General features: G+C 40.3%; 2 protein-coding genes across 4 annotated transcripts; both read right to left on the reverse strand.

Moving 5' to 3' along the window:
- Nucleotides 1–1,192: 1,192 nt before the first annotated feature.
- LOC134065972 (thioredoxin-like) lies at nucleotides 1,193–10,001 on the reverse strand. The gene is made up of 5 exons (XM_062521120.1): nucleotides 9,845–10,001; nucleotides 8,541–8,645; nucleotides 7,315–7,374; nucleotides 1,946–2,011; nucleotides 1,193–1,832 (listed from the first exon to the last, which is right to left on the reverse strand). Exons 1-5 carry the CDS (start codon nucleotides 9,866–9,868, stop codon nucleotides 1,770–1,772), a joined length of 318 nt encoding a protein of 105 aa, XP_062377104.1. The 5' UTR covers nucleotides 9,869–10,001; the 3' UTR covers nucleotides 1,193–1,769.
- A 353-nt stretch (nucleotides 10,002–10,354) lies between these two features.
- On the reverse strand, nucleotides 10,355–22,943 carry LOC134065979 (prostaglandin reductase 1-like). Of its 3 annotated transcripts, none has more exons than XM_062521147.1 (10): nucleotides 22,918–22,943; nucleotides 21,203–21,314; nucleotides 20,945–20,990; nucleotides 20,781–20,840; nucleotides 20,500–20,667; nucleotides 19,735–19,852; nucleotides 18,999–19,154; nucleotides 18,653–18,758; nucleotides 14,149–14,267; nucleotides 10,355–12,378 (listed from the first exon to the last, which is right to left on the reverse strand). In XM_062521147.1, the coding sequence occupies exons 2-10, from the start codon at nucleotides 21,306–21,308 to the stop codon at nucleotides 12,268–12,270; spliced, it is 990 nt and encodes a 329-aa protein (XP_062377131.1). In that variant the 5' UTR covers nucleotides 21,309–21,314; nucleotides 22,918–22,943; the 3' UTR covers nucleotides 10,355–12,267. The 3 variants fall into 3 exon arrangements, with proteins under 3 accessions (XP_062377131.1, XP_062377123.1, XP_062377115.1); XM_062521139.1 differs by lacking the exon at nucleotides 22,918–22,943 and adding an exon at nucleotides 22,836–22,880; XM_062521131.1 differs by lacking the exon at nucleotides 22,918–22,943 and adding an exon at nucleotides 22,774–22,828.
- Between the last annotated feature and the right edge of the window lie 1,901 nt (nucleotides 22,944–24,844).

Raw genomic sequence — 24,844 nt, forward strand, 5'->3', positions numbered from 1 at the left:
AAGTTTAACACGGAATCTAAAAGAGAAAGGCAATTAGCTGACATTTCAGATCTCATCATTAAAAAATCAAAATGACCTCAGGGGTACTTTTTCCCAAGTTTCATAAAGAACATCACCTCCTCAAAGTGTGAGGAGCTTGCTGCCTTGTCCTGCTGATAAGATCCTCAATATAGTAGGCTGGATCTTAACCATACAGTACCACACCAAATGACACTGAGCCCCAGTCTCTGGTCACCGCCCTAGAGTCACTATGTCCCAATTTGCCATGGTAGACAGAAAAATGATTAAGCAATTCGAAACCTTCCACATGCCTGCTTGATCCTACACCCACCAACTCTTTTATGACTCATTTTCAGCTGTCTTGTGTGCTTGATGTGCTTTCTCAGCAGAGGCGAGCCCCCTCAAACGCTGAAAACTGTAGTTGTAAAACCACTCTTTAAAAAGTTCTAAATAACTGCTATCCCATCTCAAATTTACGTCTGTAAACAATTGGTGGGGGCGAAAACCATAGCCTCTCGAAAATGCTATTCGATTCAAGTAGTCGTATAGCAGAGACAGAACACACCACTCCACTGCTACCACTCCCATCACATGTGGTGTCCCAAAGGTCCATTTTCTGACAAGAGTATTTAGACTGTACATGCTCCCAATGGGAAACATCAAAAGCAAACTTGAGATTGCAATGTTGACGATATCCGACTTCACATTTCCGTCTCCCCAGAGACACCATCCTATTGCCACTCTTATCCAAATATTACTCTTTATTATTCAATGTATTGACCAAATGAATACATGGATATCAATTAATTTTCTGCAACTGATCCAAGATATGACTAGCCTAGTCTTTGGTCATAAGACGCAGAGGGAACTCATCAGCAATAATTTAAACACCTTGGCACAGAATACCACATCCCTTGACTCCTACCTGAACTCTGAGTCACATTTTAATCACGTCACCAGATTAGGTTTCTATCATCTTAGAAATATATCCAAAGTTGAGGATGGCAAAGTGAATTGGACTGTTTAAGAAACATTTTCAGCCTTGTCTACTCCCTCACTGCACTCTATTTTTTATATTTACATATATTTTCATTAGGCATTTTTGTTAGGCACCTTGCATTGCTGTTGACAATTACCAAATGTACTATTTATAAACAAAACTGCATTGAATTCATAAGAACATACCATAAGATTGTGAAGTGTTGAATACAGTTACTTTAATCAATTCCCCAGTCAGCACACTGCCTTATCTATTCTCTATTGCATTATGTGTTCTCTAGTCTTTCCCATGTTGAAAAGCTGTAGGCTACTTTAGACCTGGAAACTTGATGCTGAGGACTGTGGCAGATTTTTTCACTTGAAACATAGATCGGATGTTTCTCATTCGTCTTTGTATTTGTACTCTGCACAATGACAATAAAAAAAATAATCTAATCCAATTCATTAGGATGTGAGATTAAGATAATTCCCCAAAAACTTCTTGCAAGCCCTCCAACTTATTGAGAACAACAGATGTTTACTTTATCTAACTCTAGCAATCATATGGAGACAAGAAACCTATGTGCAATTATTATGACATTTGTTCCTATTGAAATGGTAGTTGTTTCTAACCAAAATGTTAATATACGTTTGATCAAATAAAAAATAAAAACACAGTATTCATAAATCCACACAGACAAGGATCAATAGACAAATTAGACAGTTCAAAAGATGACAGGAGATGTTTCTCATAATTGATGGTGCCATATATTTGTACAAGACATGAATGCTCATTGGTGCGCTTTGACCATCTCCTCCAGTTTGGCCTGGTTGCTGCCAGAGAAGTCGTCAATCTGATGAAAAGAGGAAACATTAAGAACCAATCATAATTAAAAAAAAAAAAACGTTTCAAGTTCTGTATGCATGTGCAGTCGCGTATAGATCAAAGAAAAGAAGCGTTTCTTACCCTCTTTCCGTTCTTATAGAAGTGGAATGTTGGCATGCATTTAATATCACAGTGCTGAGCCACATCCTGTCAAGAGATGAGGAATTAATATCAGTTAAGGATGATATCAAATGGAGGAACAGAGTGGATCAACAGCTCACAACATGCTCCGGCTCCTTCTACCTGACTCTCCAACTCAAAGTGTCAACATGGGGAAGGGGCATGGTTTGTGTCACAGTCTACGCCACAGAAACAGTGGCATGTGTAATAAACGGCATATATGACACGACATGGTAAAGTGGCTTTCAGCACCAAGGTTGCTACTGTCTCAATTGGCGTACTTTCGTGAGCACCCTGTGTGAAGTTTGTGTGTCACAAGTTTGAAAATGCTCCCTCCCCTTCCGCTATATATCCAAGATGACGTCCGTTGAGGGCAAAGACTGTCCAGCGTTCCACACTCAGGTTTTTGACCGTAATGAGTGCACCATCCGGGGACTTGCAGTGCCCTTTGTGTCACTGGAATTTTCAGTGTGAATGCCCTCACACACTCAAATTAGGTATTGTAAGTGCAGAAGTACGCGAATGTGACCAATTCCAATGTGTAATAGGATGTGTAAACAGGGGAAAAAAATGCATAAATTCTGATTGTGACAGAGCGCACCGCCAAGCCACCACCAAGCGGGCGCATTCCCGCCAGTAAGAACAATGAGAACGGAGTTTGCGCTTGAACAGACATTACATTCAGTAGACACATACAGGAGATTAAGAAATGAAATGTTGAAATGCATATGTTGAAAAGTAAGGAATAACTATGTATTGTGCCTGTGTAGGATTCGAGGGAATATTGGTTAGGCCATGCGCTAAACATGGCTATTAGCGGCTGATGCAAGGCATAATGTCGGGGCAGTTGTGGCAGGTTTCGTGCGCGAAGAATTTACATCTTATATGAAATCGTTGCGACTGTATCAATGTTTGTCTGTGTATTGGGTGTTCTCCTTACCTGATGTCTACCTGTCTTCCGGGGTGCGACAAGAGTGTCGGAGGTGAGACCCAGTTAAAGGGACGGGGCGCGCTCCCATAAGGGAAGCGCTCATAGAGACAGGGGTGTTTCAGTAGTTTTGTTTTATTTGTTATTTTGAGGAACTGTAGCGAAGAGGTTATGATTACATAATGAATGTGGTCAAGTAATGTGTTGCGCTCCATAGTATCTAGCCTAGAGGATATGTGGGTGCGCTAATTGATTGTTTGCTGTGTTTGGTCCGCGCCAATAGCATATAAGAGTATTGGGCGCTTCATTCGAGAGATGGGCCTCTGCCGTGAGAGGATGCATTGTCTCGGTCAGTGTATGGGTACGTAAGGGCCTAGCTATTGGGCATTGTCCCATGTTTGTGTTTTTCGTTTGATAAGTGTTTTTCTTTTGTTTATGTCTCATGTCTACAACCTACCGGTAGCTTAATAAAAAAAATAAGTTTTCTTCTACTTGGCATCTCTCGACCTGAGTCTCTACATCTGCACGGACACATTGTCACACTGATACTCAATCATATGTTTTTTATGTGGAAATAAATCTGATATGAATCAGATCCAGCATGAATGTGCAACAGCAGTCTAAATTATTCGATAATCCGTCACCATCAACTTGCGCATCGTTGAACATGCTAAAAATCTTCATGTCTTCACATAACATTGCATAGTGTTGTTTAAAATTTTACGCGAACGCACAACAGAATGGTCGTGGCAGAATAGTGTAATTGAAATTAAAACAGAGATGGAAACGCTGTGTTAAAGGCAGCAGTCTCTCCACTTTCTTATTTGCCTCAAAATAAAAATGAGTGCCTGCTAAGGCCCAAATTAAGCCTCAACAAAGAGTGAGACGAGGCGTGCATAGCGTTCAATTGACCAATATGTATTTATTTATTTAGTCCATAGACAACAAAAACGGGCAAACATGCAGGGAGTCAGCGGTACGTGGTGTTGTCGGGTGTTGTAGCCGTGGTAATGGGCTGTGTGCGTGTTGAGTGCAAACAAGACTCCTCTAAAGACATGGAGGAGGCATCTTAAAAGCCTGCACAGACCTGCGCGCCGGTGTGCTGCTTTAACCTTAAGCTAAGGACCACGCCCCTTGGAACATCAGGCAAGGTGAAACCAGTAGGCCTAGCCGGCCATCACATATAGCAAAGGTTATACTGGCTTTGGCAACTGCTGACAGTTTTCTCAATCACACTGTGAACAATAAATAGACAAACTATTGTCAAACTAATACTTGAAAGTGCATATTCGGAAGAAAAGATACAAATGGCTGATATGATATTGAAGTGAGTTGATTCACATCACACAACTGGATGTGAGTAATACTGGTGGAATTTCAAGGGGATTGAATGAAGCCTTTTGTCATCATATCAGAAGAGGTTGCCAAGTCTGGAGGAGACTGGGCTGCCCACTACCAGGAGTGTAAGGCCAGGCTTAATCCAATTTTCTCTGTTGATGTGACATCTGATGTATCTGATGTTATCAAAACGGTGTGAACAGTGTAAGTCACATGATATCTGACTTTCAATTCTGATTTGGACCACTTCCATGTGTAGATATGAGTGCTCCTTTTCACAATGTGAGCGCAGTCTGAATCAGGGGTGTGATTGGCAAAGGACAAAAAAAAAGGAAAATATATCCGACCCCTATATACCCCCCCCCCCCCCCCCCCCCCCCCCTCCCTTTTTAATGTGTCGACGGTGGGGTACGTGAGCCAAGTCAGTGGTCCTTGGGGGCTAAAGTTTGTGAACTGCTGCTCTAGTGTATAGCTAAGGTACTATAGTATCGCTACTGTGCACTTCAATGTAATTTACTAGGGGGGTCCGGGGGCATGCACCCCCGGGAGAAAATTTTTAAAAATAACCCCTTAAAGGGATAATCCGGAGTGAAATGCACTTTAGATCAATTTTTCGGACTATTGGGAGTACATACGTTGAGTTGACACCAAAATCATGTCATTCGGATGTATTTTGAGAAAGTTCGAGCTCACCGTTTTTAGCCAAAACTCGTTAGCCTGGAGGTGACTCGGGCATGTCATTTCGCCGCTACAAAACGCTATTTTTATACCTCTTCTACTGTTCCAAACAACACTACACTTACGTGGTAGTGAGTAGAGGGTCCCTAAAGCCAAACCGAAGTATCCCCACGTCTTTATGTGGTCGGATAGAGAGTCCAGAATGAATTTAATCGAGTCAGTACCTTTCCGGAAATGTCGCTGTTGCAGCTAGCAACGTTTTCACAACACTTTACTAACATTTCCGGAAAGGTACGGACTCGATTAAATTCATTCTGGACTCTCTATCCGACCACATAAAGACGTGCGGATACTTCGGTTTGGCTTTAGGGAACCTCTACTCACTACCACGTAAGTGTAGTGTTGTTTGGAACAGTAGAAGAGGTATAAAAATAGCGTTTTGTAGCGGCGAAAGGACACGCCCCGGTCACTTCCAGGCTAACGAGTTTTGGCTAAAAACGGTGAGCGCGAACTTTCTCAAAATACATCCGAATGACATGATTTTGGTGTCAACTCAACGTATGTACTCCCAATAATCCGAAAAATTGATCTAAAGTGCATTTCACTCCGGATTATCCCTTTAAATGATGACATCTGATGACTTTTATGAGAACTATTGATAGACTGAGATACATATATTTCAAACATTATAACATATTACAAAATGGTCTATAAGGCCTAAAGAAAACTCATTTATAGCAAAGTAGCCAAGGGCCTACTTAAGACTAAAGCAGATATGGCTGAAATATAGGCTATCATGATCATTTTGCCAACAATGATGTAGAATTATGGATTTTCTCAGTTCATGTTTTGTTTCAACTTAAACCAACATAAAGTTATAATGTTGACTACATTATTTAGTAGGCTATAGGCCTATGATAACATTTAGCCTGCCCCCTTACAGTCGTTCTGTACGATATAGGCCTACTGATGCTGATTGAAGAGGTTGCTTGAAGGTTATTGATATTTAAGTTGGAAAGAAAATCAAATTGCATCACTCCCTCTCCTTCCAAGGTAACATGTCCTCCTCTCCTCCTAAAATAAATGGCAGGCCCTACTGGTATAGGCTACACAGTTGTTCAAGTGCACACACTCAATGGAGAGCTAGGATTAAAATTCAGACTGTGCCTTTAAATAGGCAACTTTTTTCCATGTATCTGCACATTGCTACAATAAGCCATTTCCACTAAAAAAAATCAGCTCAATATTACGTGCAAGAGTCAAGACTGATGTTTACCAAGAATGCCAAAGTGTCAATCTCTTAGCACTCATAATACGTTTTCCCATAGTGAGATATCCCGAAATATGTTTTGAATGACATGGGGCGCACGGAGGTGAACGGCTGGACAAACGCGGAATGACAAGGTGTTAACTAAACAATTTAGTAGACCTAAGCTAAGGTAGACGGGCTTTGTGGTGAAAACGATGAAAATCAGTAGGCTAGTCTGTCACAGCTAACTTCAAGTACAGTAGCCTAGACTAGTTTACACTCGCAGAAATTAAAAGTCAATAGGCTATCAGCACCAGGAGATTGTCGTCATTATCGGAAAATCCAGACACGTCAAACTGGACGCGAACGCGAAGCAAAAACTTAATAAATACTACTTAACTTAATAATAATACCTAAACAAATAATTTGACCTTTACCGTTTCATGGCTTCTGCTAAGAAACAAATAGTTTACCACACACTCACACATCGAACTTGCATCAAACAGTCATCAACCCGTCTGCTTTCACTTTCAATGAATTCCACTAGTGAGAGAACGGACAAGGCTTGCGGAGTGATATGAATGAAAGAAGCGCCAAAACCGTCATCATTGTCAGCGGCCTATTATAAAGCAATGGTCTGTGTTTAGGCTACAGAAATAAACCTCTGACCCCCCCCCCCCTAAAAAAAAAACTCAGCAGATCTATACGAAATGCGTGGGTCTCATTTTCAGGACTGAAAAAACGGAATTCCGTTTAAAAACGGAAGAATCACACCCCTGCTGAATAGTTCTATCAGAATTAATGCAACTTTTACATGAGGTTATTCCAAACATTTCACTGGGGCTACAAAGTAGTTGGGAGCACGCTCTCTGCAGGTTACGGCAACACTCAGTGGAAATGGAAGAGGCCTACAAAGGCAGTCCATCACTTGAGCTAGCTGCATGTTGTGTGTGTGTGTGTGTGTGTGTGTGTGTGTGTGTGTGTGTGTGTGTGTGTGTGTGTGTGTTGTTTTTTGCATATGTCACCAGGCCACACTGGGTAGTAATCTGATATTGACTACAGACAATGAAGACAATGTAAACAGTCTCACACACAAACATTTTGAATTGAGCATTAAGACTAGCCTAAGTAACTTACTTGTGCCTCATCCACATCAACTTTCAAGAAGACCACATTTGTGTTCTGTTCAGACATTGCCTGGAGAGGAGAGGGAAGAAGACCAAATTATGATGTTAATCAGGGACTAAAATGACACTCAACAGAGAGCATATACTTCCAGCAAAGCTCACTGGATCCATAACAGACCCTCCCTCAAGGAGGCTATGCTTTCACTCTTGTCCATTTGTTGGTTGGCTGGACTATACAAATGCACTACACTACTGGCCTGATTTTCATGAAATATGGTGGAGAGGGGTAGCATGGGCCAACGACGGAAATGTTGCTGAAGTGTTGAGTGTTGCCTTGCTGCAGCAGCGACATTTCCAGAAAGGTACTGACTCGATTAAATTCATTCTCGACTCTCTATCCGACCACATAAAGGGGATACTTCGGTTTGGCTTTAGGGACCCTTCCCAAACACAACTCACTGTAGTGTGATGTCAATTCTTCTACCTTACTTTTTCAGGTTTCTCTCCATAAAGAGGAGTTGGCCTCGTAGTCCGGCAGCCAAATGCCATAATTTAGGTGAAGCTGGTTTTGTCAGTTAACAAAAACATTAGCCAATCATTAAGCGCCCTGAACTGAATAGGCCTCTGACTTCCGATTCCTCTGGAATGGAGCTGTGGCTTATATGAATTCTGAGACCCCTCTCTCATCAACGATTACAAGTGAGACATTAATACTTTTATGATACTCAGGTCATTTGTGGGCAAGTCAGTAAAAACAAAATGCAAACAAGTTAGTCAAATACTAAGTAGGCTAAGTACATTCTAAAACATCAATGGTGGACTCCAAGTAGCCAAGTTAAAAGTAAACTATAACAGGTCCGATAGAATTTAAGTGTGTGCTATGATTCAGTGGTAGCCTATGCCTATACTTATTGAGGTTCATTTTAATGGCTACAATAATTAACACCTAGAAACGAGCCCAATTAAATAATGCAGGCACTAGGCTACGGTTGAGCCAGTTAAGCACGGAAATTGATCTCTTTGTGATGAAAACATCAAATTTAGAAGAGATTCTCAAAGGGAGTCTGATCAGATTGAGAATTGTAGGCGCCTCGGATTTGACCCCAGGGAGATAATTGTGCAACACCAACCATTCAACAGAGCAACCAAAAAATGTACATAAAATGTGTGGCATAGGGCAAAATTAATGTGTAAAAAGGCAAAAGAAGAGTAACAAAATGTAGAAAGTTCACTTACTTTGAAGAAAGGTGAAATGTTTTGACATGGACCACACCATGTTGCTGTGAAATCCACAACAACAAGTTTCTCCCCTGCATCGGCCAATGCCTTGTTAAAGCCATCCTGCAAGGATACAATATAGATCATAAGCGTTTTAATGCATTATAAAACTCACTGTAGGATATTTGTTGCAGCAACGGACTAAAGTCCAGATGACTCTAGGGACTTTGTACTGGAGTGTGTCTGTATTCGTTTCTGTAACCTACAGGGCTGGCCTATTGCGGTCGGGAGACTTCGTATTGTCAGTTGACACACCAACAATTTGAGGACATGATTGCACGGAGTAAATTTACTACGTTATGGGTGATTTCACATGAACATCTGGCTTTGATGTGTCGAGCTGCAGCCACAACGACAAATCTGTGCCTCGTGTAGTCATCTGAGTTGCACTAGCTCTACACTGCAGTATCGTTAATCCCTATCGCATGACAAGCCATGGATAGTCACGTGTTGGACTTTACACAACATGCTGTTGGACAGCGTCAAAAACAATGGATATCACAAAATCGATCGAACTGGATGAGGGGTGACAATGCAAAACGTTGCGTTTGCAAGTCATTGTTTGTTCAGGTATTGTTAGTAATCAGTAACGTTAGCCTACGTTAGTAAAACACTGGGTATAGTCCTGCTCAATAGGCCTCCCAATAACAGGAAAAACCAGCATGATCGTAACTCTCTGCCGAGTACAACCTACCACTTTCCACTAACTTTAGCATAGCCAGGTAACATGCAGCTAGCCGGTCTTCATGGCAGCCCCCTTGCACAGCAATACGTTTCATAGTATGATGCTTCAAACTGGCTATTTGAAATGCAATATTAACTTGCACGCGTTCGCATAATGTAACAGTGGTGCATTCAACTTTGCCTGATGAATGGGCCAGGACGCAAACTCCGAGTTTGCTCCTGCCATTCAGACCGAAATGCCCGCCACTGCGACGGGATAGACACCCACGTTTGCATGAGGCTAACATTGATCAACTAACATTAATTAATCTGACTCTGTGCTACTATTAAAATCTTGATGCTGCTACATTCAGTTGGCTGTAGACCTACGATATATGCGCAAACTACCGAAAGGCCAACTAGAATACAAAAAAGCTAAAAACGCCGACCAAACCTAGCCTCTATGCTAGCGTGTAACAACGTGTAGGCTGAGTCAAGCAAGCGATGTAACATTACCTCGGCGAACTTGCTAGATACAAAATAATCACATTATGGAAACAGCACTCAAGATAACACATTACTTTAATGCCCTAACTTACCAGATCTTCAATTTCGATTATCATTGTGATGATTTAGAGATGAGGACGAGCCGAAATCTTCAAAATGGGTCGTGTGTCTCTAGTGGGCGCAAAAGAAAGGAGGAGATTCCAGGCCGACGTTAATGTCATGCATCCATGGTCTGACTTGCCCAGCCCCTATGGCTGTAGTTGGCGCACTGTCTGACACAAAGTCATATTTTAACATTGAGTGGCTGGTTAATTTAACCAGACATCTGCTACTGGCTGATAGATTTTCACATTTTCAAATTTTAATTTCCACCCCTGCCTATGATGTAGGCCTATAATGAAATTAATGTTAATAAAATGCCACCCATGGCTCCTCTTCTTCTTCTTCTTCTGTGGGTTTTATTGGCAGTTTGCAGGCTTGGTGCATTCACCCATGCCATGGCTCTAATCTAGGTGGGCACAAATAGCCTACATCAAAAACTATTTAGTTATTAGCCTACAAATACTGGCTTATAAAATGTAACACAATAAAATACAAAATAGTGATGTGAAAATTTTATTTAAGTAAAATACAAGTAATTAGTAATTAGAAAATACAAAAATACCCCCACAATAATCATGGTAGCCTATAGCCTACCAACATTTAATACAAACTACAAGAAGCACTAGTTTCTGATTGGCTGGCAGAGGACTACATTCTTTACTTTGGGGCTCCTATGAAGTAAATCTAGTAAAAAATAATCAGCATCCCAAATCAATAGAAATTATAGAAATGATAGAGATGATTGAACTGACAACAAGCAGGCTTTGCAACAGTGGAATCAACTGTGACAAAGCACCCACCATCATTTTCCGTATTCAATGAAAGTACGACAAATTGAACAGGTTAGCCTTTTTAAATTGAACAGCATTTCCCTTTGTGCTATAAATGCATGCCTTTTGCCTTCATACCTGCTGGCAACATGGGGGACAAATAAAGAAACATCCTGTAAGTAACCCCTAACAACAAGAAACCGCAAAAAAAAAAAAAAAAAAAAAAAAAACATAGGCTACAAAACCAGGTTCACCCAGATTCTGACCTTTGGCTCCTGGACTAGCATAGCATATTGTCATGGTTATAGGTAAGAGGCTATATTTAACTGAGTGATGAATTTTTTTGGCTAATTTGAGGGGAAAATGACAGATTGTTAAGTATTTTAGTATTTGAAATACTCTAAACACAATCCCTCAAAGTATTTTGTTACAAATTACATTTGATTTTTTCCAATCCTGCAAAATACAAATGACAAAATACGCTAAAGTAATTCAATACGTATCTAAAATACATATAATTGAAATACTGCCCATGTCTGACAGCAACCATCGGAAAGAGATTGTGCTCTGTCAGATGATATGCATGTGATATCAGTGTGATTAGAACTTTGTGAGCAATCCAACAAAGAATAATGGGTTTGCATTTTGCATTTCTTGCCCATCGCAGATGATGTGCAGAATGTTAATATAATAGGGCTCGGGATCATGACGTGAAAACTTTGCGGGCACAGCCATATTGGCAGCCTCACTCCTTAGTTTACTATGGATTACTATGGATTTACTCCCGCCTTTAGTGTGTTCCTGTTACTTAGTTTTTGCCTTCCTGGTCGTATGTTGCTGTGTAGTGGGGTGTAACAGCGCAACCCAGGACCGCAAGAGGAAAAGAATTGCTAATACTATATTTCTGCTTCTCGTCTTCTGCATCTGAATGAATGGATATTACGTTCGGTGCGCTACCAACATGGCGGCAATATTCCTAGAATGCAAGGTGTGTGCCCGAGCCCTATTACATTTCATGTAACCTAAATTTATACTCAACACTCTAGAGGTGAATAGCCTTGGCAAAGTACAATATCGCCATCTAATTTACTGATGCCATTTTTTTTTTTATTTCCACCTAAGTTAGCCTCTCCATCCTCTCTTCTGCCATGTTATCCCAATGAAGCTAATTAGCCGGAACTAGCCAACAGGAAGATTGAGCACAAGGCAGAAGAAAATACATTTCTAGCATGGCGGAATAAGGTGCAGATAGATCCCTTGATCAGTAGAAGATGGGGTTGGTAGGCTCCAAAAATACACTTTTTATTTTAGGCAACGTTTCGATCCTCCAGTGGGATCTTCCTCTGAAGATATCTGTGCATACATCTTATTCAGGAAATTAAAAAACATACTGCGTTCCTGATGCTGAAAAACAAATAGGCCTAACAGAAAAGTACAATTACCAATGTAGCAATAACTACATTTAATTTATTATTTTTTAATAATTGATTAATTCAAATTAATTGATTGACAAGATTGAGAGACAGATTTCCCCATTAGTAGTGACTAGGTCATCATTCTTTCCCCTCCATACACTGCAAAGCCTACAGCACTTGTTGCATTTGATAGTGAGATGCATTTGGGATGATGTATTTGGGATTAAGTCACATCTTCACAACGGCTTTTCCTATGTTGTCCCCTTGTAGCATGCCCATGAAGGCGGAGGGCATGTTTAGAAAACCTTCAGTGACATGCTCCCTACAATTGATTTTCCCCTGTGGAGCAAACACAAGGTAACATACCATAAAGTAAATAGTAGCAATGAGTGAGATACATTAGGCATGTGCAGGAAAACTACTGATCTTCAATAACAAAATATCTAGACAGATTTGAGTGAGTGGCACATTTACATACATTTGCGAATGCAACGTTAAGTGGGGTTAACATTGCACACACAAATGGCAGCGCTGCACTACGAAATGTTATTTTCAATGGCTTGCACACACAAGGACTGGTCTGCCGCTGCGCCAGGCAAAGTGCAGTGCAAGCGGGATTGTGCGGTGCGCTGTAAAACATAGATATTTTGCACTGAGCCCAGCAGCAAGCACAACACAAATCCTTGAGACATTACCTCAACCAAAAGCAACCCAGCAGCAAGCACAGTGTGTGGGTGCAGTGCAATGTGAAGTCAACAAGCAAAGACATAATGCACAACAGTATTCTACTTGAGAAAATACTCAAACTGCATGTGCACAGAGCCAAATCTAGCATGACGTGAAAATAAAAGGTAGACATTAGAAAGGCCGGCGAAAGTTTGCTTTCTGACATAGTTCAAAGAAGCAAAACTGGTGCTCTGACTGCCAATTCTGTTGTCTTTGAACAGTTCTCTTATTGACGCATTTAACCACAATTTGGATTAACACAGCTTTTACAAGGCGGAAATATTTCCCCGCAAAACAGACACGCTTTGATGGATATATTTTCAATACATACGAGGAAATACCTAATTAGGCACATTTTACACAAAACTTCCACTTTCCCCTGACCCTCCTATGAATGAATGACAAAGTGTGGCCTATTAGTACATGCACGCCATGTTTTTATGCGCAATTTGCAAAGAAAATAGGCCACAGGTGGGTGCAAAAGTGATAGTACATCTACCCCTGAGTGGCAAACACAGAAAAACTATGCAAGCATAGATTAATTTCCCCATAAGCATTTGGGAAATGGCTGATTGAATGTGGGGCCAGTCAGGGGGCTTTGTTACAGTTTTTCTCAGTCACTTTGGTGCATTCCTCAAATCATCATTAACATTTTGTACAACAGTTAGTGCATTTCTCAAATCATCACTAGCTGTACCACATGGTGAATTACCTTCAAAGGGGTTATCTTTCTCAAAATACTTACTTTATGTCTCAAAAACTAACTAACTTAACTGTCATTAAACTGTCAGTGCAATCAAAATGGCATTACACCATTAATTGTCAGTAGTCAAACTGCTTTGTCTTGTTGTCAATATGACTAACTTTTACTCTGTAAGTACTTTCTAATGGCAAGGCAGCATATTGTCTATGGGGCATAGCTATTTCAAAATTACAATGTTATACATTGTTGTGTGTGGAGGGGGTCCATTTCCCAAAAGCATAGTTGTAACTAAGATGCACCTATTTGAGTCACATAAACGATACAGAAATAGGCCTATGGTGTTACTCAGTTGTTTTTCGGTCACATTTTTAAAAAGCTAACCAATATGTCTGTGCTCTTAGTGTTGAGAGCATGCGCAACTCAAATACAGATTTGGCACATTTGGCAGTGATGCTACTAAGTAGAGCTTTGCTTAATGAGAAATTATGAGGTAATGAGAAGTTTCTCGAAAATATATTTATACTCTGTACATTTCACATTATACCTGTGGTAATCTGTTTGTGTGTGTGTGTGTGTGTGTGTGTGTGTGTGTGTGTGTGTGTGTGTGTGTGTGTGTGTGTGTGTGTGTGTGTGTATGTGTGTTTGTGTGTGTGTTAGTGTGAGATAGGTAACAGGCTTGCCTCTCTTGTCCAGGTCAGAAGCCGCCTCAATGACTCTGGGTTCTTATGTTCCCAGCGTGTGACGAGGAATCCCTCCATGCGCAGCTGCTTGAAGACCATATATTGGTAAATGTATGGACCTATAGGTTAGGGAGAGGGCAGTTATATTCTCAGGAATATAAATGGCATTAAAGGGTGCAGTCAGCGGTCATACCCAAGCCCACAATTTGTTTTGTCACATTCAGCAATCATCTCCTCACGATCCACTAGCTGCCCATTCCGTGAGTACACCGTAAAAATCCAAGGCTCCAAAAAACAGAAACAGACAAAGTGGACTCAGCCTGTCTCCCAAACAAAAACAAAAGCCTGTGTGGCATTTCTCTAGGAATTGTCCTATGGAAAGGAGGGGTGAGCTCAGCCACCTCTCTGGTGTGTTTCATTCGGTCCTTGGTTGAAATATAATGTACGCTGTTTTGGACAAAAGTGTGTGCTAATAATTTTTAAACATAAATGTAAACAAATGCGACTTGTTCAGTACATTCATGCACATCTTATCTATAGTATTTTACTGCTCCTTTAGTCATGTTGATTTGTTGATTTGCTTTGTATTTTCCTGTTCACATTGTATTGTATGTTGTGTGTGGTGTCTTAAGCTGCTGGTACCTTGAATTTCCCCTTGGGGATCAATAAAGTATCTATCTATCTATCTTCTTGTGCAATTACATGATGACCACAAGATGGCGCCACTGTTTATCTAGAAACATGTCATAAACAGTGGCGCCATCTTGTGGTAATAAAACATCTAGAAAAAGTAAATTAGGTGAATTAGGAAAAAGACAAGGAAAGGCCATTATTTTATGACTTTTATGACTGTCTTGCTGAAAACAAATCGTCATATGTTGTGAATGCATGAGGGTCATTCCGTGTCAAATCACCCAGTGCCGGAAAGTGACCCTCTCCGAAAAAATCTGAAATAAATCACAGGTGTTTGTAGACTAGACCTATGCACAAATCTGAAATAGTATACCTGGATCACTAATGGTTTAAAATCTACAGGCCTTTGAAGCTTCAAGTCATTTTAAGCATTGTGGTGAACAGTCCTTTTTGGTCAACTTGCAATGTTATTGGTTCTTTTGGTATTTCACACACATCAGTGAAACTACAGTATGTGAATGGAAGCACATTTTCCTGTTGAATTAAGAAATCTAATCAGATGAGACGTGTCTTGTGTAATTTCCCCTCTGCAAAGCTCTGAAAATGGCTATAAATTCATTATGTGAAAAGACATCATCACTTTTGAAGGCTTCTCATTCGAAAGGTATGTGCCACAAATTTCATCAGGTTTTTTTCCCACTCATATATGGACTATAAGGTCATGTCCATGCATCAACTTTGGTTGTAATCGTTGTCATATTGTCAGAGCATTTTGTTTTAATTGGGCTTGATTTTCAAAAAGCCCATTTTCGTCCTATCATTTCACCATGTGGACAGTTAACAGGATTTTTTTTTAATTTTACCATATCACATTCTGTATGTGAGGAGATCATCTGTCCAAAATTTGGGCTTGTTGCTGAGTTTCTTTATTGGAGATATGATTTTTGGAAAATATCCTCTATAAATCCACTGAACTTGCATTGGATCTGCAGTACTACTTTGCACCACATGGGATGCTCTTTTAATACAATGGAAGTCAATGGAAGAGTAAGAGATTCACTTGTTTGCTGCACATATCCAATCTAAACACACATTTTATGGTTCATAGTTGAATTGCTCCAAGTAATGATTGCAACATGAACAACATACTACTCATAAATAAATCTTATTTAGCTAAATAAACTGATCAAGCTAAATATACACACATAAGACTGACTGATCATACATGCAGTTTTCTACACCACCATAGAAGTTGGAAAATGAAAGTCATGAACATATTCAAGAAAAAAGGGGTTTCAAGAATTCAGTGCATTATCAGATGCAGAAAAAGCGTCAGATGCAGTTTAGAGCAGATATTTCACTTGATGAAGATGACCATGCATGTTTCCATCACATAAAAGTTTTAATCAAAAGGTATGAGGGCTCAAAACGCTATTGCCTGGATCCAAGACGCATTCATGAAAAGGAGATAACTCATCAAGTATCTTGTATGTATGATGACCAGTCAGTCTTATGTGTGTATAATTTGCTTGATCCGCTTATTTTCTCTAAATAAGATTTATTTATGAGTAGTATGTTGTTCATGTTGCAATAATTACTTGGAGAAATTCAACTATGAACCATAAAATGTGTGTTTAGATTGGATATGTGCAGCAAACAAGTGAATCTCTTACTCTTCCATTGACTTCCATTGTATTAAAAGAGCATCCCATGTGGTGCAAAGTGGTACTGCAGATCCAATGCAAGTTCAGTGGATTTATAGAGAATATTTTCCAAAAATCATATCTCCAATAAAGAAACTCAGCAACAAGCCCACATTTTGGACAGATGATCCTCACATACAGAATGTGATATGGTAAAATTAAAAAAAATCCTGTTAACTGTCCACATGGTGAAATGATAGGACGAAAATGGGCTTTTTGAAAATCAAGCCCAATTAAAACAAAATGCTCTGACAATATGACAACGATTACAACCAAAGTTGATGCATGGACATGACCTTATAGTCCATATATGAGTGGGAAAAAAACCTGATGAAATTTGTGGCACATACCTTTCGAATGAGAAGCCTTCAAAAGTGATGATGTCTTTTCACATAATGAATTTATAGCCATTTTCAGAGCTTTGCAGAGGGGAAATTACACAAGACACATCTCATCTGATTAGATTTCTTAATTCAACAGGAAAATGTGCTTCCATTCACATAGTTTCACTGATGTGTGTGAAATACCAAAAGAACCAATAACGTTGCAAGTTGACCAAAAAGGATTGTTCACCACAATGCTTAAAATGACTTGAAGCTTCAAAGGGCTGCAGTTTTTAAACCATTAGTGATCCAGACATACTATTTAAGATTTGTGCATAGGTCTAGGCTACAAACACCTGTGATTTATTTCAGATTTTTTTGGAGAGGGTCACTTTCCAAATTGGCTGAAATTGGGTGATTTGACACGGAATGACCCGCGAGAATGCTTTCCTGAACTTTCTCAATCTTTTGAATACTATATGCATAAAGCCAGGGTTAGACTTGCTGCAGACAACACGTTCGTGTTCGCATCATGGCTGCCTCCCGTATTTTGCGGTCGTTTGGTGCGTTGGTCGCGCAAGTCGTCGCAAGCGAACATGACGCATCCACGAGATGCAATAATGATAAGAAAGTAGGGGCCATGCCCATGCCAAAAAAAAGGTGACTGCAAGATGCATTATCGACATCAAAGCTGGGGCCAATCATGAGTAATCAATGGCACATGGCCACATCCACATCTGATATTAGGCTATAGTCTCCCCCTAGTGAAGACCTCCAGAAGGGTGCGTAATGCTGCAGCGAGTCTGTACACAGGACACAGCAGGTTGCACACGGGCGCATACGCTTGGTCTAACAGCAAGTATAACTTCAGCCTAACTAGGCTACATCAAAAGAATCATTAACACATGGCCTAGTTCAGCATACAAAATACAAGCTCTTCTTATCAATTCAATTCAATTCAATTCAAAGAACTTTTGAATTGAATATCTACCCAATCAAAATGTAAATAACAGACTCCATTACCCTATTGTACTGGATCCATATTACTTATTGTACTGTACCGCTTGCTTTATCTGATATCTCTGATAGCACACCTGGCTGAATAAATTATAACGCTGTCCACACACAAGATGGCACGTGACCGATCTTCTAATCTATCTCATCAAAACTTGCGGCGATCTACACTAACTGGGGTATTGCGAGGTCATTCATTAATTTGTTTATGCATGTCTTTGCCAGCAATGCCACTGTTAGAGGTGACTGAGTGCGCCCTCCTTAAAGGTCCTACATGGTGCACAGGAGGCCAAAACTCACAGTTCCCACCCAGTCCTGAGATTCAAAATAGATTAAGCCCTGCTAGTGCTAACTGTGATCATGCGCAAGGCATTTGTATATGTGCAGTGAGCATACTGAGTCGTGTCACGCTGTGAGACACCAAATGAAGTCAGTCTGTTCACTGTCTATTCATAGTCTAGACACGCCACTGATGATGAAGTCAGTGATGTGAATACAATTGCATAGGGCAGCAGGCCTTTTCATGGGTTCATGTTCGTAAGCACATGCAACACTTCCTTTTTCAGGTTTGACCAGCAAACTGGCAGAACGGGCTGAACAGCAGAAGTCAGAACTGCAGACATATCACATCTGTCACTGGTATTTATTATTTGTTTACTCCCCACTACACACCCAGTAACAGGATGCTGAGACAAAAGATAATGATGTAATATGTACAATGTTCTCGGAATCAATCCATGCCAAATACTGTATGAAATATTGAACATTCATCCCGTTTGTTAGTCATCACATTCCCAAACAAATCCAGATGAAAGTCCTGTCTGAAAGTACCTGTTTGTGTAGTGACGTCATTGTACATAGAAATGCTCCCGCACACAGCAATCCTTCCAAAAGGTTTCATAAGTGGCATTACAACACTGGAGAAGTCTCCCCCGACCTGGACAGAATAGAACCACTAATGTCATTGAGTGGAATACATATGGAAACCTACAGTACATGCCTCTACGTCTACGAACTGCATGTTTTAAACACAGACAACTAAACACATATTTAGTATACAAAATGCATTTTGTTACAAAGCGTGCAAAAATTACAATTTATACTGTATAGATTTGGCCCATAACTACATCATTCTCTCTCTCACACACACACACACACACACAGGCAGGAATCTCACATTATCAAAGTAGCAGTCATATCCATCCGGAGATGCCTTTTCTAGAGCTTTCTGGAGTGAGCTGACTGTCTTGTAGTTGAAGGCCTCGTCAAAACCCAGTTCCTTCAGGTAAGACACTTTCTCGTCTGTCCCTGCACAACCCACTACTCGACATCCCTGCATTGGGGAACACAAAGAAAGGATTATTTGCTTCAGTTACTTGTCTGTTAGACTGAATCTTCAATGGTCCGCAGAGATGTGATGATAATTTTGATGCCGGTGTACAATAATAGGGCTCGGGCACACGACTTGCATTCTAGGAATATCGCCGCCATATTGGTAGCGCACCGAACGTAATATCCATTCATTCAGATGCACAAGACAAGAAGCAGAAATATAGCAGCGATTTATTCTTTTCCTCTTGCGATCGTGGGTTGCACTGTTACACCCCACTACACAGCAACATACGACCAAGAAGGCAAAAACTAAGTAACAGGAACACATTAATAGGCGGGAGTAAATCCATAGTAATCCATAGTAAACTAAGGAGTGAGGCTGCCAATATGGCTGTGCCCGCGAAGTTTTCACGTCATGATCCCGAGCCCTATTGTTGGATCAAAACCAATATTTGAATACTAGCAGCACATCCAGATTGTTTTCCTGGCTGATAAGATATTAAATGATTTGGTCTTTGTCTTGTTAAAAAAAAAAGATATAAACTCATTCGATGCTGGCAGGTTACCCAAATGACACAAACCTTGATCTTGGCAATTTGTCCCACCACAGAGCCCACTGCTCCAGCCGCTGCATTGACCAACACAGTCTCTCCCTCCTTTATATTACACACCTCCTCTAGGCCATAGAGGGCAGTCAGACTGAAAAAGACATTTGACATATTATGGTTTGCATTGCTTCTATGAATCAGACCTAATAGCCAGGTATGACTCTGCAGCATCATTTATTAAAGTTTATTAGTTTGATCCCCATCTACTGGACCAGAACCAGTATGAACAGCCATGTCTTAAACCAGCGGCTCCCAAACATTTCCCCCTGCGTACCACCTTCTACACCCTTTTTAAATGAAAACATAGCCTACTATAGAGTTGACCAATTATATCCTTTAAGTTCATGTTTACATATCATTATGACCTATTGATATATTTATACTTTTAATTTTTTTTTTTTTTGATTGGTTTTGTTTGACAGGGACCATGCATAGAATAGCTTCTACGTATACCAGGGTTAGCTAAATAGCTAATTTGCACCTGTAGTCCCTGGGCAGGATGTTCAAGCACAGTGAATTCATGAATTAAATACAAAAGATTTAAAAGGTTCATTAATAACAGCTCTCCGCCATAACCCTTTTCATCTAGCGTACCCCCTAGAAGCAGCAGTACCACAGTTTGGGAATCCCTGTCTTAAGGCATACACACTGAACAGCAACAGTTTTAATATGGTGCAGTTTAGATGTGTTAACCTGCACTAAGAGAACATGTTAGTGGTGAACTGAAATGTTGACTACCCAGGCATGCCAATGGCACCTACTGCCAGCGAGACAGGCTGATCTTGTGGCCAGTCAGAAAGCAATGGAGTCAAGTCTGAGCCATCGGATAAGCTGTGGGTCCTCCAGCCGCAGTGTGTAATCACATGACTGCCTACAATGAAGTTGGGATTTTTGCTCTGAATTACCCTTAAAGACAAAAGCATTAATGTGATGTTATAATGTGAACACTACTGTAAAGCATAACAGTGTTTCATTTTAACTAGAACAAAGATGGCCTTTTTTTGTAAGACTTCTCCTACTTGGCAACTTGAGCACCGATCATCACATCTCCCTCTTTCATCCGGACTTTACTGTAGGGCCTAAAACATAATCAAGTATACAATAATTCAAAATCATCTTATGTTAAATATTGCATGTATTTTAAGAAAATTGTTGCAATGTATTATCTGAATATAGCACAAACCTCATGTAAGGGTCCACACTTAGATAGACAGCCTCAAGCAATATTTCTGAAATTAACATACTATGTTTATGCTTGTGATTCTTAGCACTCTTGTCCAAAGCAAACAATATTAACAAGAATGGACAACAATCAGTTCCTTATTGTCAATAGATTATATATAATATTAAACATGTTTGCCATATTTACATTAATCTTTTCAGCTAGATAAAAAAATTAATCCACTTTAGTATAGTGAAAGTGTATATAAAGAAACACTACCTCCATCTTTTGGAGATAAAAGCCTTTCTTCCTTCAACTGAAAATCACTGGTCTTTGGAAAGCCAGTGAAATGTTGCTTCAATGTCCATACCTTTGCTTGCGCCATAACTCCCTGAGCAGATGAGAGCAGGAGAAAAGAACTGGAGCATTAAAGGTTTTAGGCTCCGGTAAAAAGGGCGTGTTCACAATGCTATACACGGCCAGGAAGCTTTCAATTGAAAAATAAAGAATGTACTTGCTGTGTGTTCACATTCAGTAGAGAAAGGGGGTTGGGAATGCAAAAGAATTTTATCAGCTCAGTTTAAAAAAAAAAAAGGCAAAAAAAAAAAAGCATGGAGCCCGGGTAGTCACAGATCTTTCTGACAATTCCAGTGCAGCATCATCAAGACCATACTCTTAAAACGATTGTGTTATAAACAACAACAAAAATGGTCCGTCTGGACATAGAGTTGTGTTATTTTCAACACATTTGTTGTAAGAGGCTACACTATAACAAAAGCAATGTGTTAAAAACAACAAAAAATCAAGTTGTCCCAATCTGGACATAGAGATGTTGTGTAATTTTCAACACATCCTTTTTAAGAGTGTGAGTTCACAGGATTGTTACATTTTCCGTCTTCAACACTCTTGTTGTCTTGAATATATATTTTTAAGACTCTTTATCTTTGTCTTGAATATTTTCTTAAAGGTGCACTATGAGATCTTGCATGGTTTTTAGAGAAATTTAATTTTTGTCTCAAATCATAGACATCTCCCTTTGATCAGCTTGCTGCTGCTCCCTGAATAGGCTACATTGTGGAGACAACACAGGGGCTGTAAAACGTCAAACAAACACTAGGACACAGGCTGTGTACCAAAACATAACAAACCATATTTCAGCCAAACACCAACAATGTTTAGGGGAGGGGTTGGGGGTAGTGAGCATGCTCATATGGGTTGGGGACAGTGAGAAAACTTGATTTAGCACGTTGTAAAGTAATGTTTTGTTTAGGTGGAATGTCAACAGAAGTAGCCTAACATCATTCAAGATCTCACAGTGCACCTTTAAACATTGTTACCATTTTCACAAGAGTTAGCAATGCTGTTGGTTTCCTGAAGAAAAACTGTCAGGTTGGCAATTAATGCATTTATTAATTCCATGCACTTGTACTAATCTTTTGAAATCATCAAAATACTGATCGTCTCCAAATGAGTTGCCTTAATGCAGGACCGGTTCCACGTTCCAGCTTCAAAGTTCATCGTCATGAAATATCGAATGTAGGCATAACACGATCAACTTCATATCATATGCTTCAGTGTTCCAAAAGCCTACACAGCCCTCTGTCTGAAACGTTCGCAGTGTCTTCAAACTTTGCTCCGAGTAACTAAAACAAACTTATTAGTGTGGGCTAGTGAGTTCTGACATTACAATTCCGCCCCGTGAACATAATTGAAAGCTAACCAAAACTAGACTGTTACTTGTAGGCTAATGACAACTCTAGCCTATTCTAGAGTTTCGGAGTTTGATCAAAACGAGCGGAATTCTCAAGATCACGCCCAAAGCCCTCAGGCTGCAGAAACATATAGCCTACCTTGAGAGAAACAGAACTGGAAGACATAAGAATAACCAAATGTTTTCATAGCAGCCACTTACCAATATTTCTTATCAGACTGAGCAAATTCCACGTTATGATTTTGCGGAGTCATGGTGTAATATTTACCTTTTTATAGCCTACCTCAATACGTCGCCGAAGAATATGAACGACCGCCAGATGGAGACACAGCGCGCGATGTGAGGTAGCCAATAATCAACCACATTCCTCAAAGGAAAGCCTGTCCTCGCAGTCCACTCATGCGCAAAATCTCATAATAAAAGGAAGGCCTGGGGACCTCTTCTTTCCCTTCGACAGGCCTTCAACTCCAACAGATATTAGTACACAGCATGCAAGCTGACTGCCTGGTCCATTATAGGCTACATAATTTAATTACGTAAATTCTACATAATTCTACATTATGGACCAGGGGTGCGTTTCCCGATAACGATGGATAGACACTCTTACGAGGGTTTTCTACGATTCATCTTAGGATCGATTGTTAGGATTTGCCGACTGTTTCCCGAACATGCTCGTAGCGTGAACGCGGGTGCACTGCTCTTATGCTCTTAAAGGGACACTTCACCGATTAGCATTAAGCTTGGTATCTTTAGAAAACCAGTCATGTTTTTGAATGGTCGTGCATCATTCCCTCAGTTTGCCTTGAGATGGGAGAAATACAGGTAGCTGTCCACGATAAAAGTTCTGAAATATCGTGGACAGGGAGCTGTCCACGATAAAAAGTTCTGAAATATCCCCTAATTTGATGGTGATGTCAGGTGACTGCACGTCATAGCTAAGCCACCGTCTAAACTTTGGATAGCCTACATTAATTAACATCAATACGAAAATAGAAAACCTTTGACATCTGCATGTAAGCATTCCAATTAGCCTAGGCCATATACCACACGTATACTTTTTATTATTTAACATTAGATTGTTGCCCCATTTTTATGTTTGTTGGAAGATATGTAACATATTAGGCTTCGGCTAGCTTACTCCTACATCGTTTATGCGAGTTCTTTGCTAACCTTCTTGTGAGAGCACGGTGTGCTGCCTGTGCAATAATGTTTCGACGTGTCACTTAAGTCGACGTTTGAATAAAGAGGTTGAGAAAATGAGGAAATGTGTAGGCTTAAATAACATAGCCTATAGGCTTAGATTTTGACGCAGAACAGACTATCATATTCCTTTCTCTGTTTTTACCTCATAAGCCTAATAAAAAATACAAAATAAAAGGCTACACAAAAAGATAATGGCAAACTTTTCTGGCAACGTCTCCTTTCATAACTTGTAGGCTATTCTTGTCCGGTTTTAATAATATTATGTCCATTGAATGAAGGCTATTTTGCACGCTAAAATCTGAATAATCACAAGTAAATTTACAATAAAGAATGGTAACGTAAGTTGGATCATTATATTCTTAGGTGTAATCCCCCTGCATATCCTGCTGGTGACTCCACAGGCATACGCTAGGCAGTAACGAGAACTCTGGATCACTCGTAGATCTATGAGTGTTTTCACGATGCTCTTAAGCTACGATGGTTTCGGGAAACAGTCGGCAAACCTTAAGACGGTCGTAATGGCCTGTGCAGACTACACGATTTCAGCCCGATTTTGCCACGATTGTGTCGTGGCCGGCACATTTCCATTGTCGGGTCCGAATATTCAAAGTCGGGAACGACGTTCGAAGGAGGAAGCGTCTTGTAATCTGACATGTTCAACGACCCGCGATTTATTGTCTGCGAAATTCTAAGACGTTATCCTACGACCAAAAGTCTAGCATGTTATAGCCAGACAACACGATTTCAGCCCGATTTTGCCACGATTGTGTCGTGGCCGACACATTTCCATTGTCGGGTCCGAATATTCAAAGTCGGGAAAGACGTTCGAAGGAGGAAGCGTCTTGTAATCTGACATGTTCAACGACCCGCGAAGACGTTACGACCAAAAGTCTAGCATGTTCGATTTTTTGGGGAATCTCCTAGGCTACGACTCCCGTGTTGACACTGATACTGTGACGACACACGACGAAAAGGCTGCGATAAATGATCTTGTAATGTGGCCACTC

Source organism: Sardina pilchardus, chromosome 2, assembly GCF_963854185.1.
Source record: "Sardina pilchardus chromosome 2, fSarPil1.1, whole genome shotgun sequence".
In the NCBI taxonomy this organism is placed as follows: Eukaryota; Metazoa; Chordata; class Actinopteri; order Clupeiformes; family Clupeidae; genus Sardina; species Sardina pilchardus.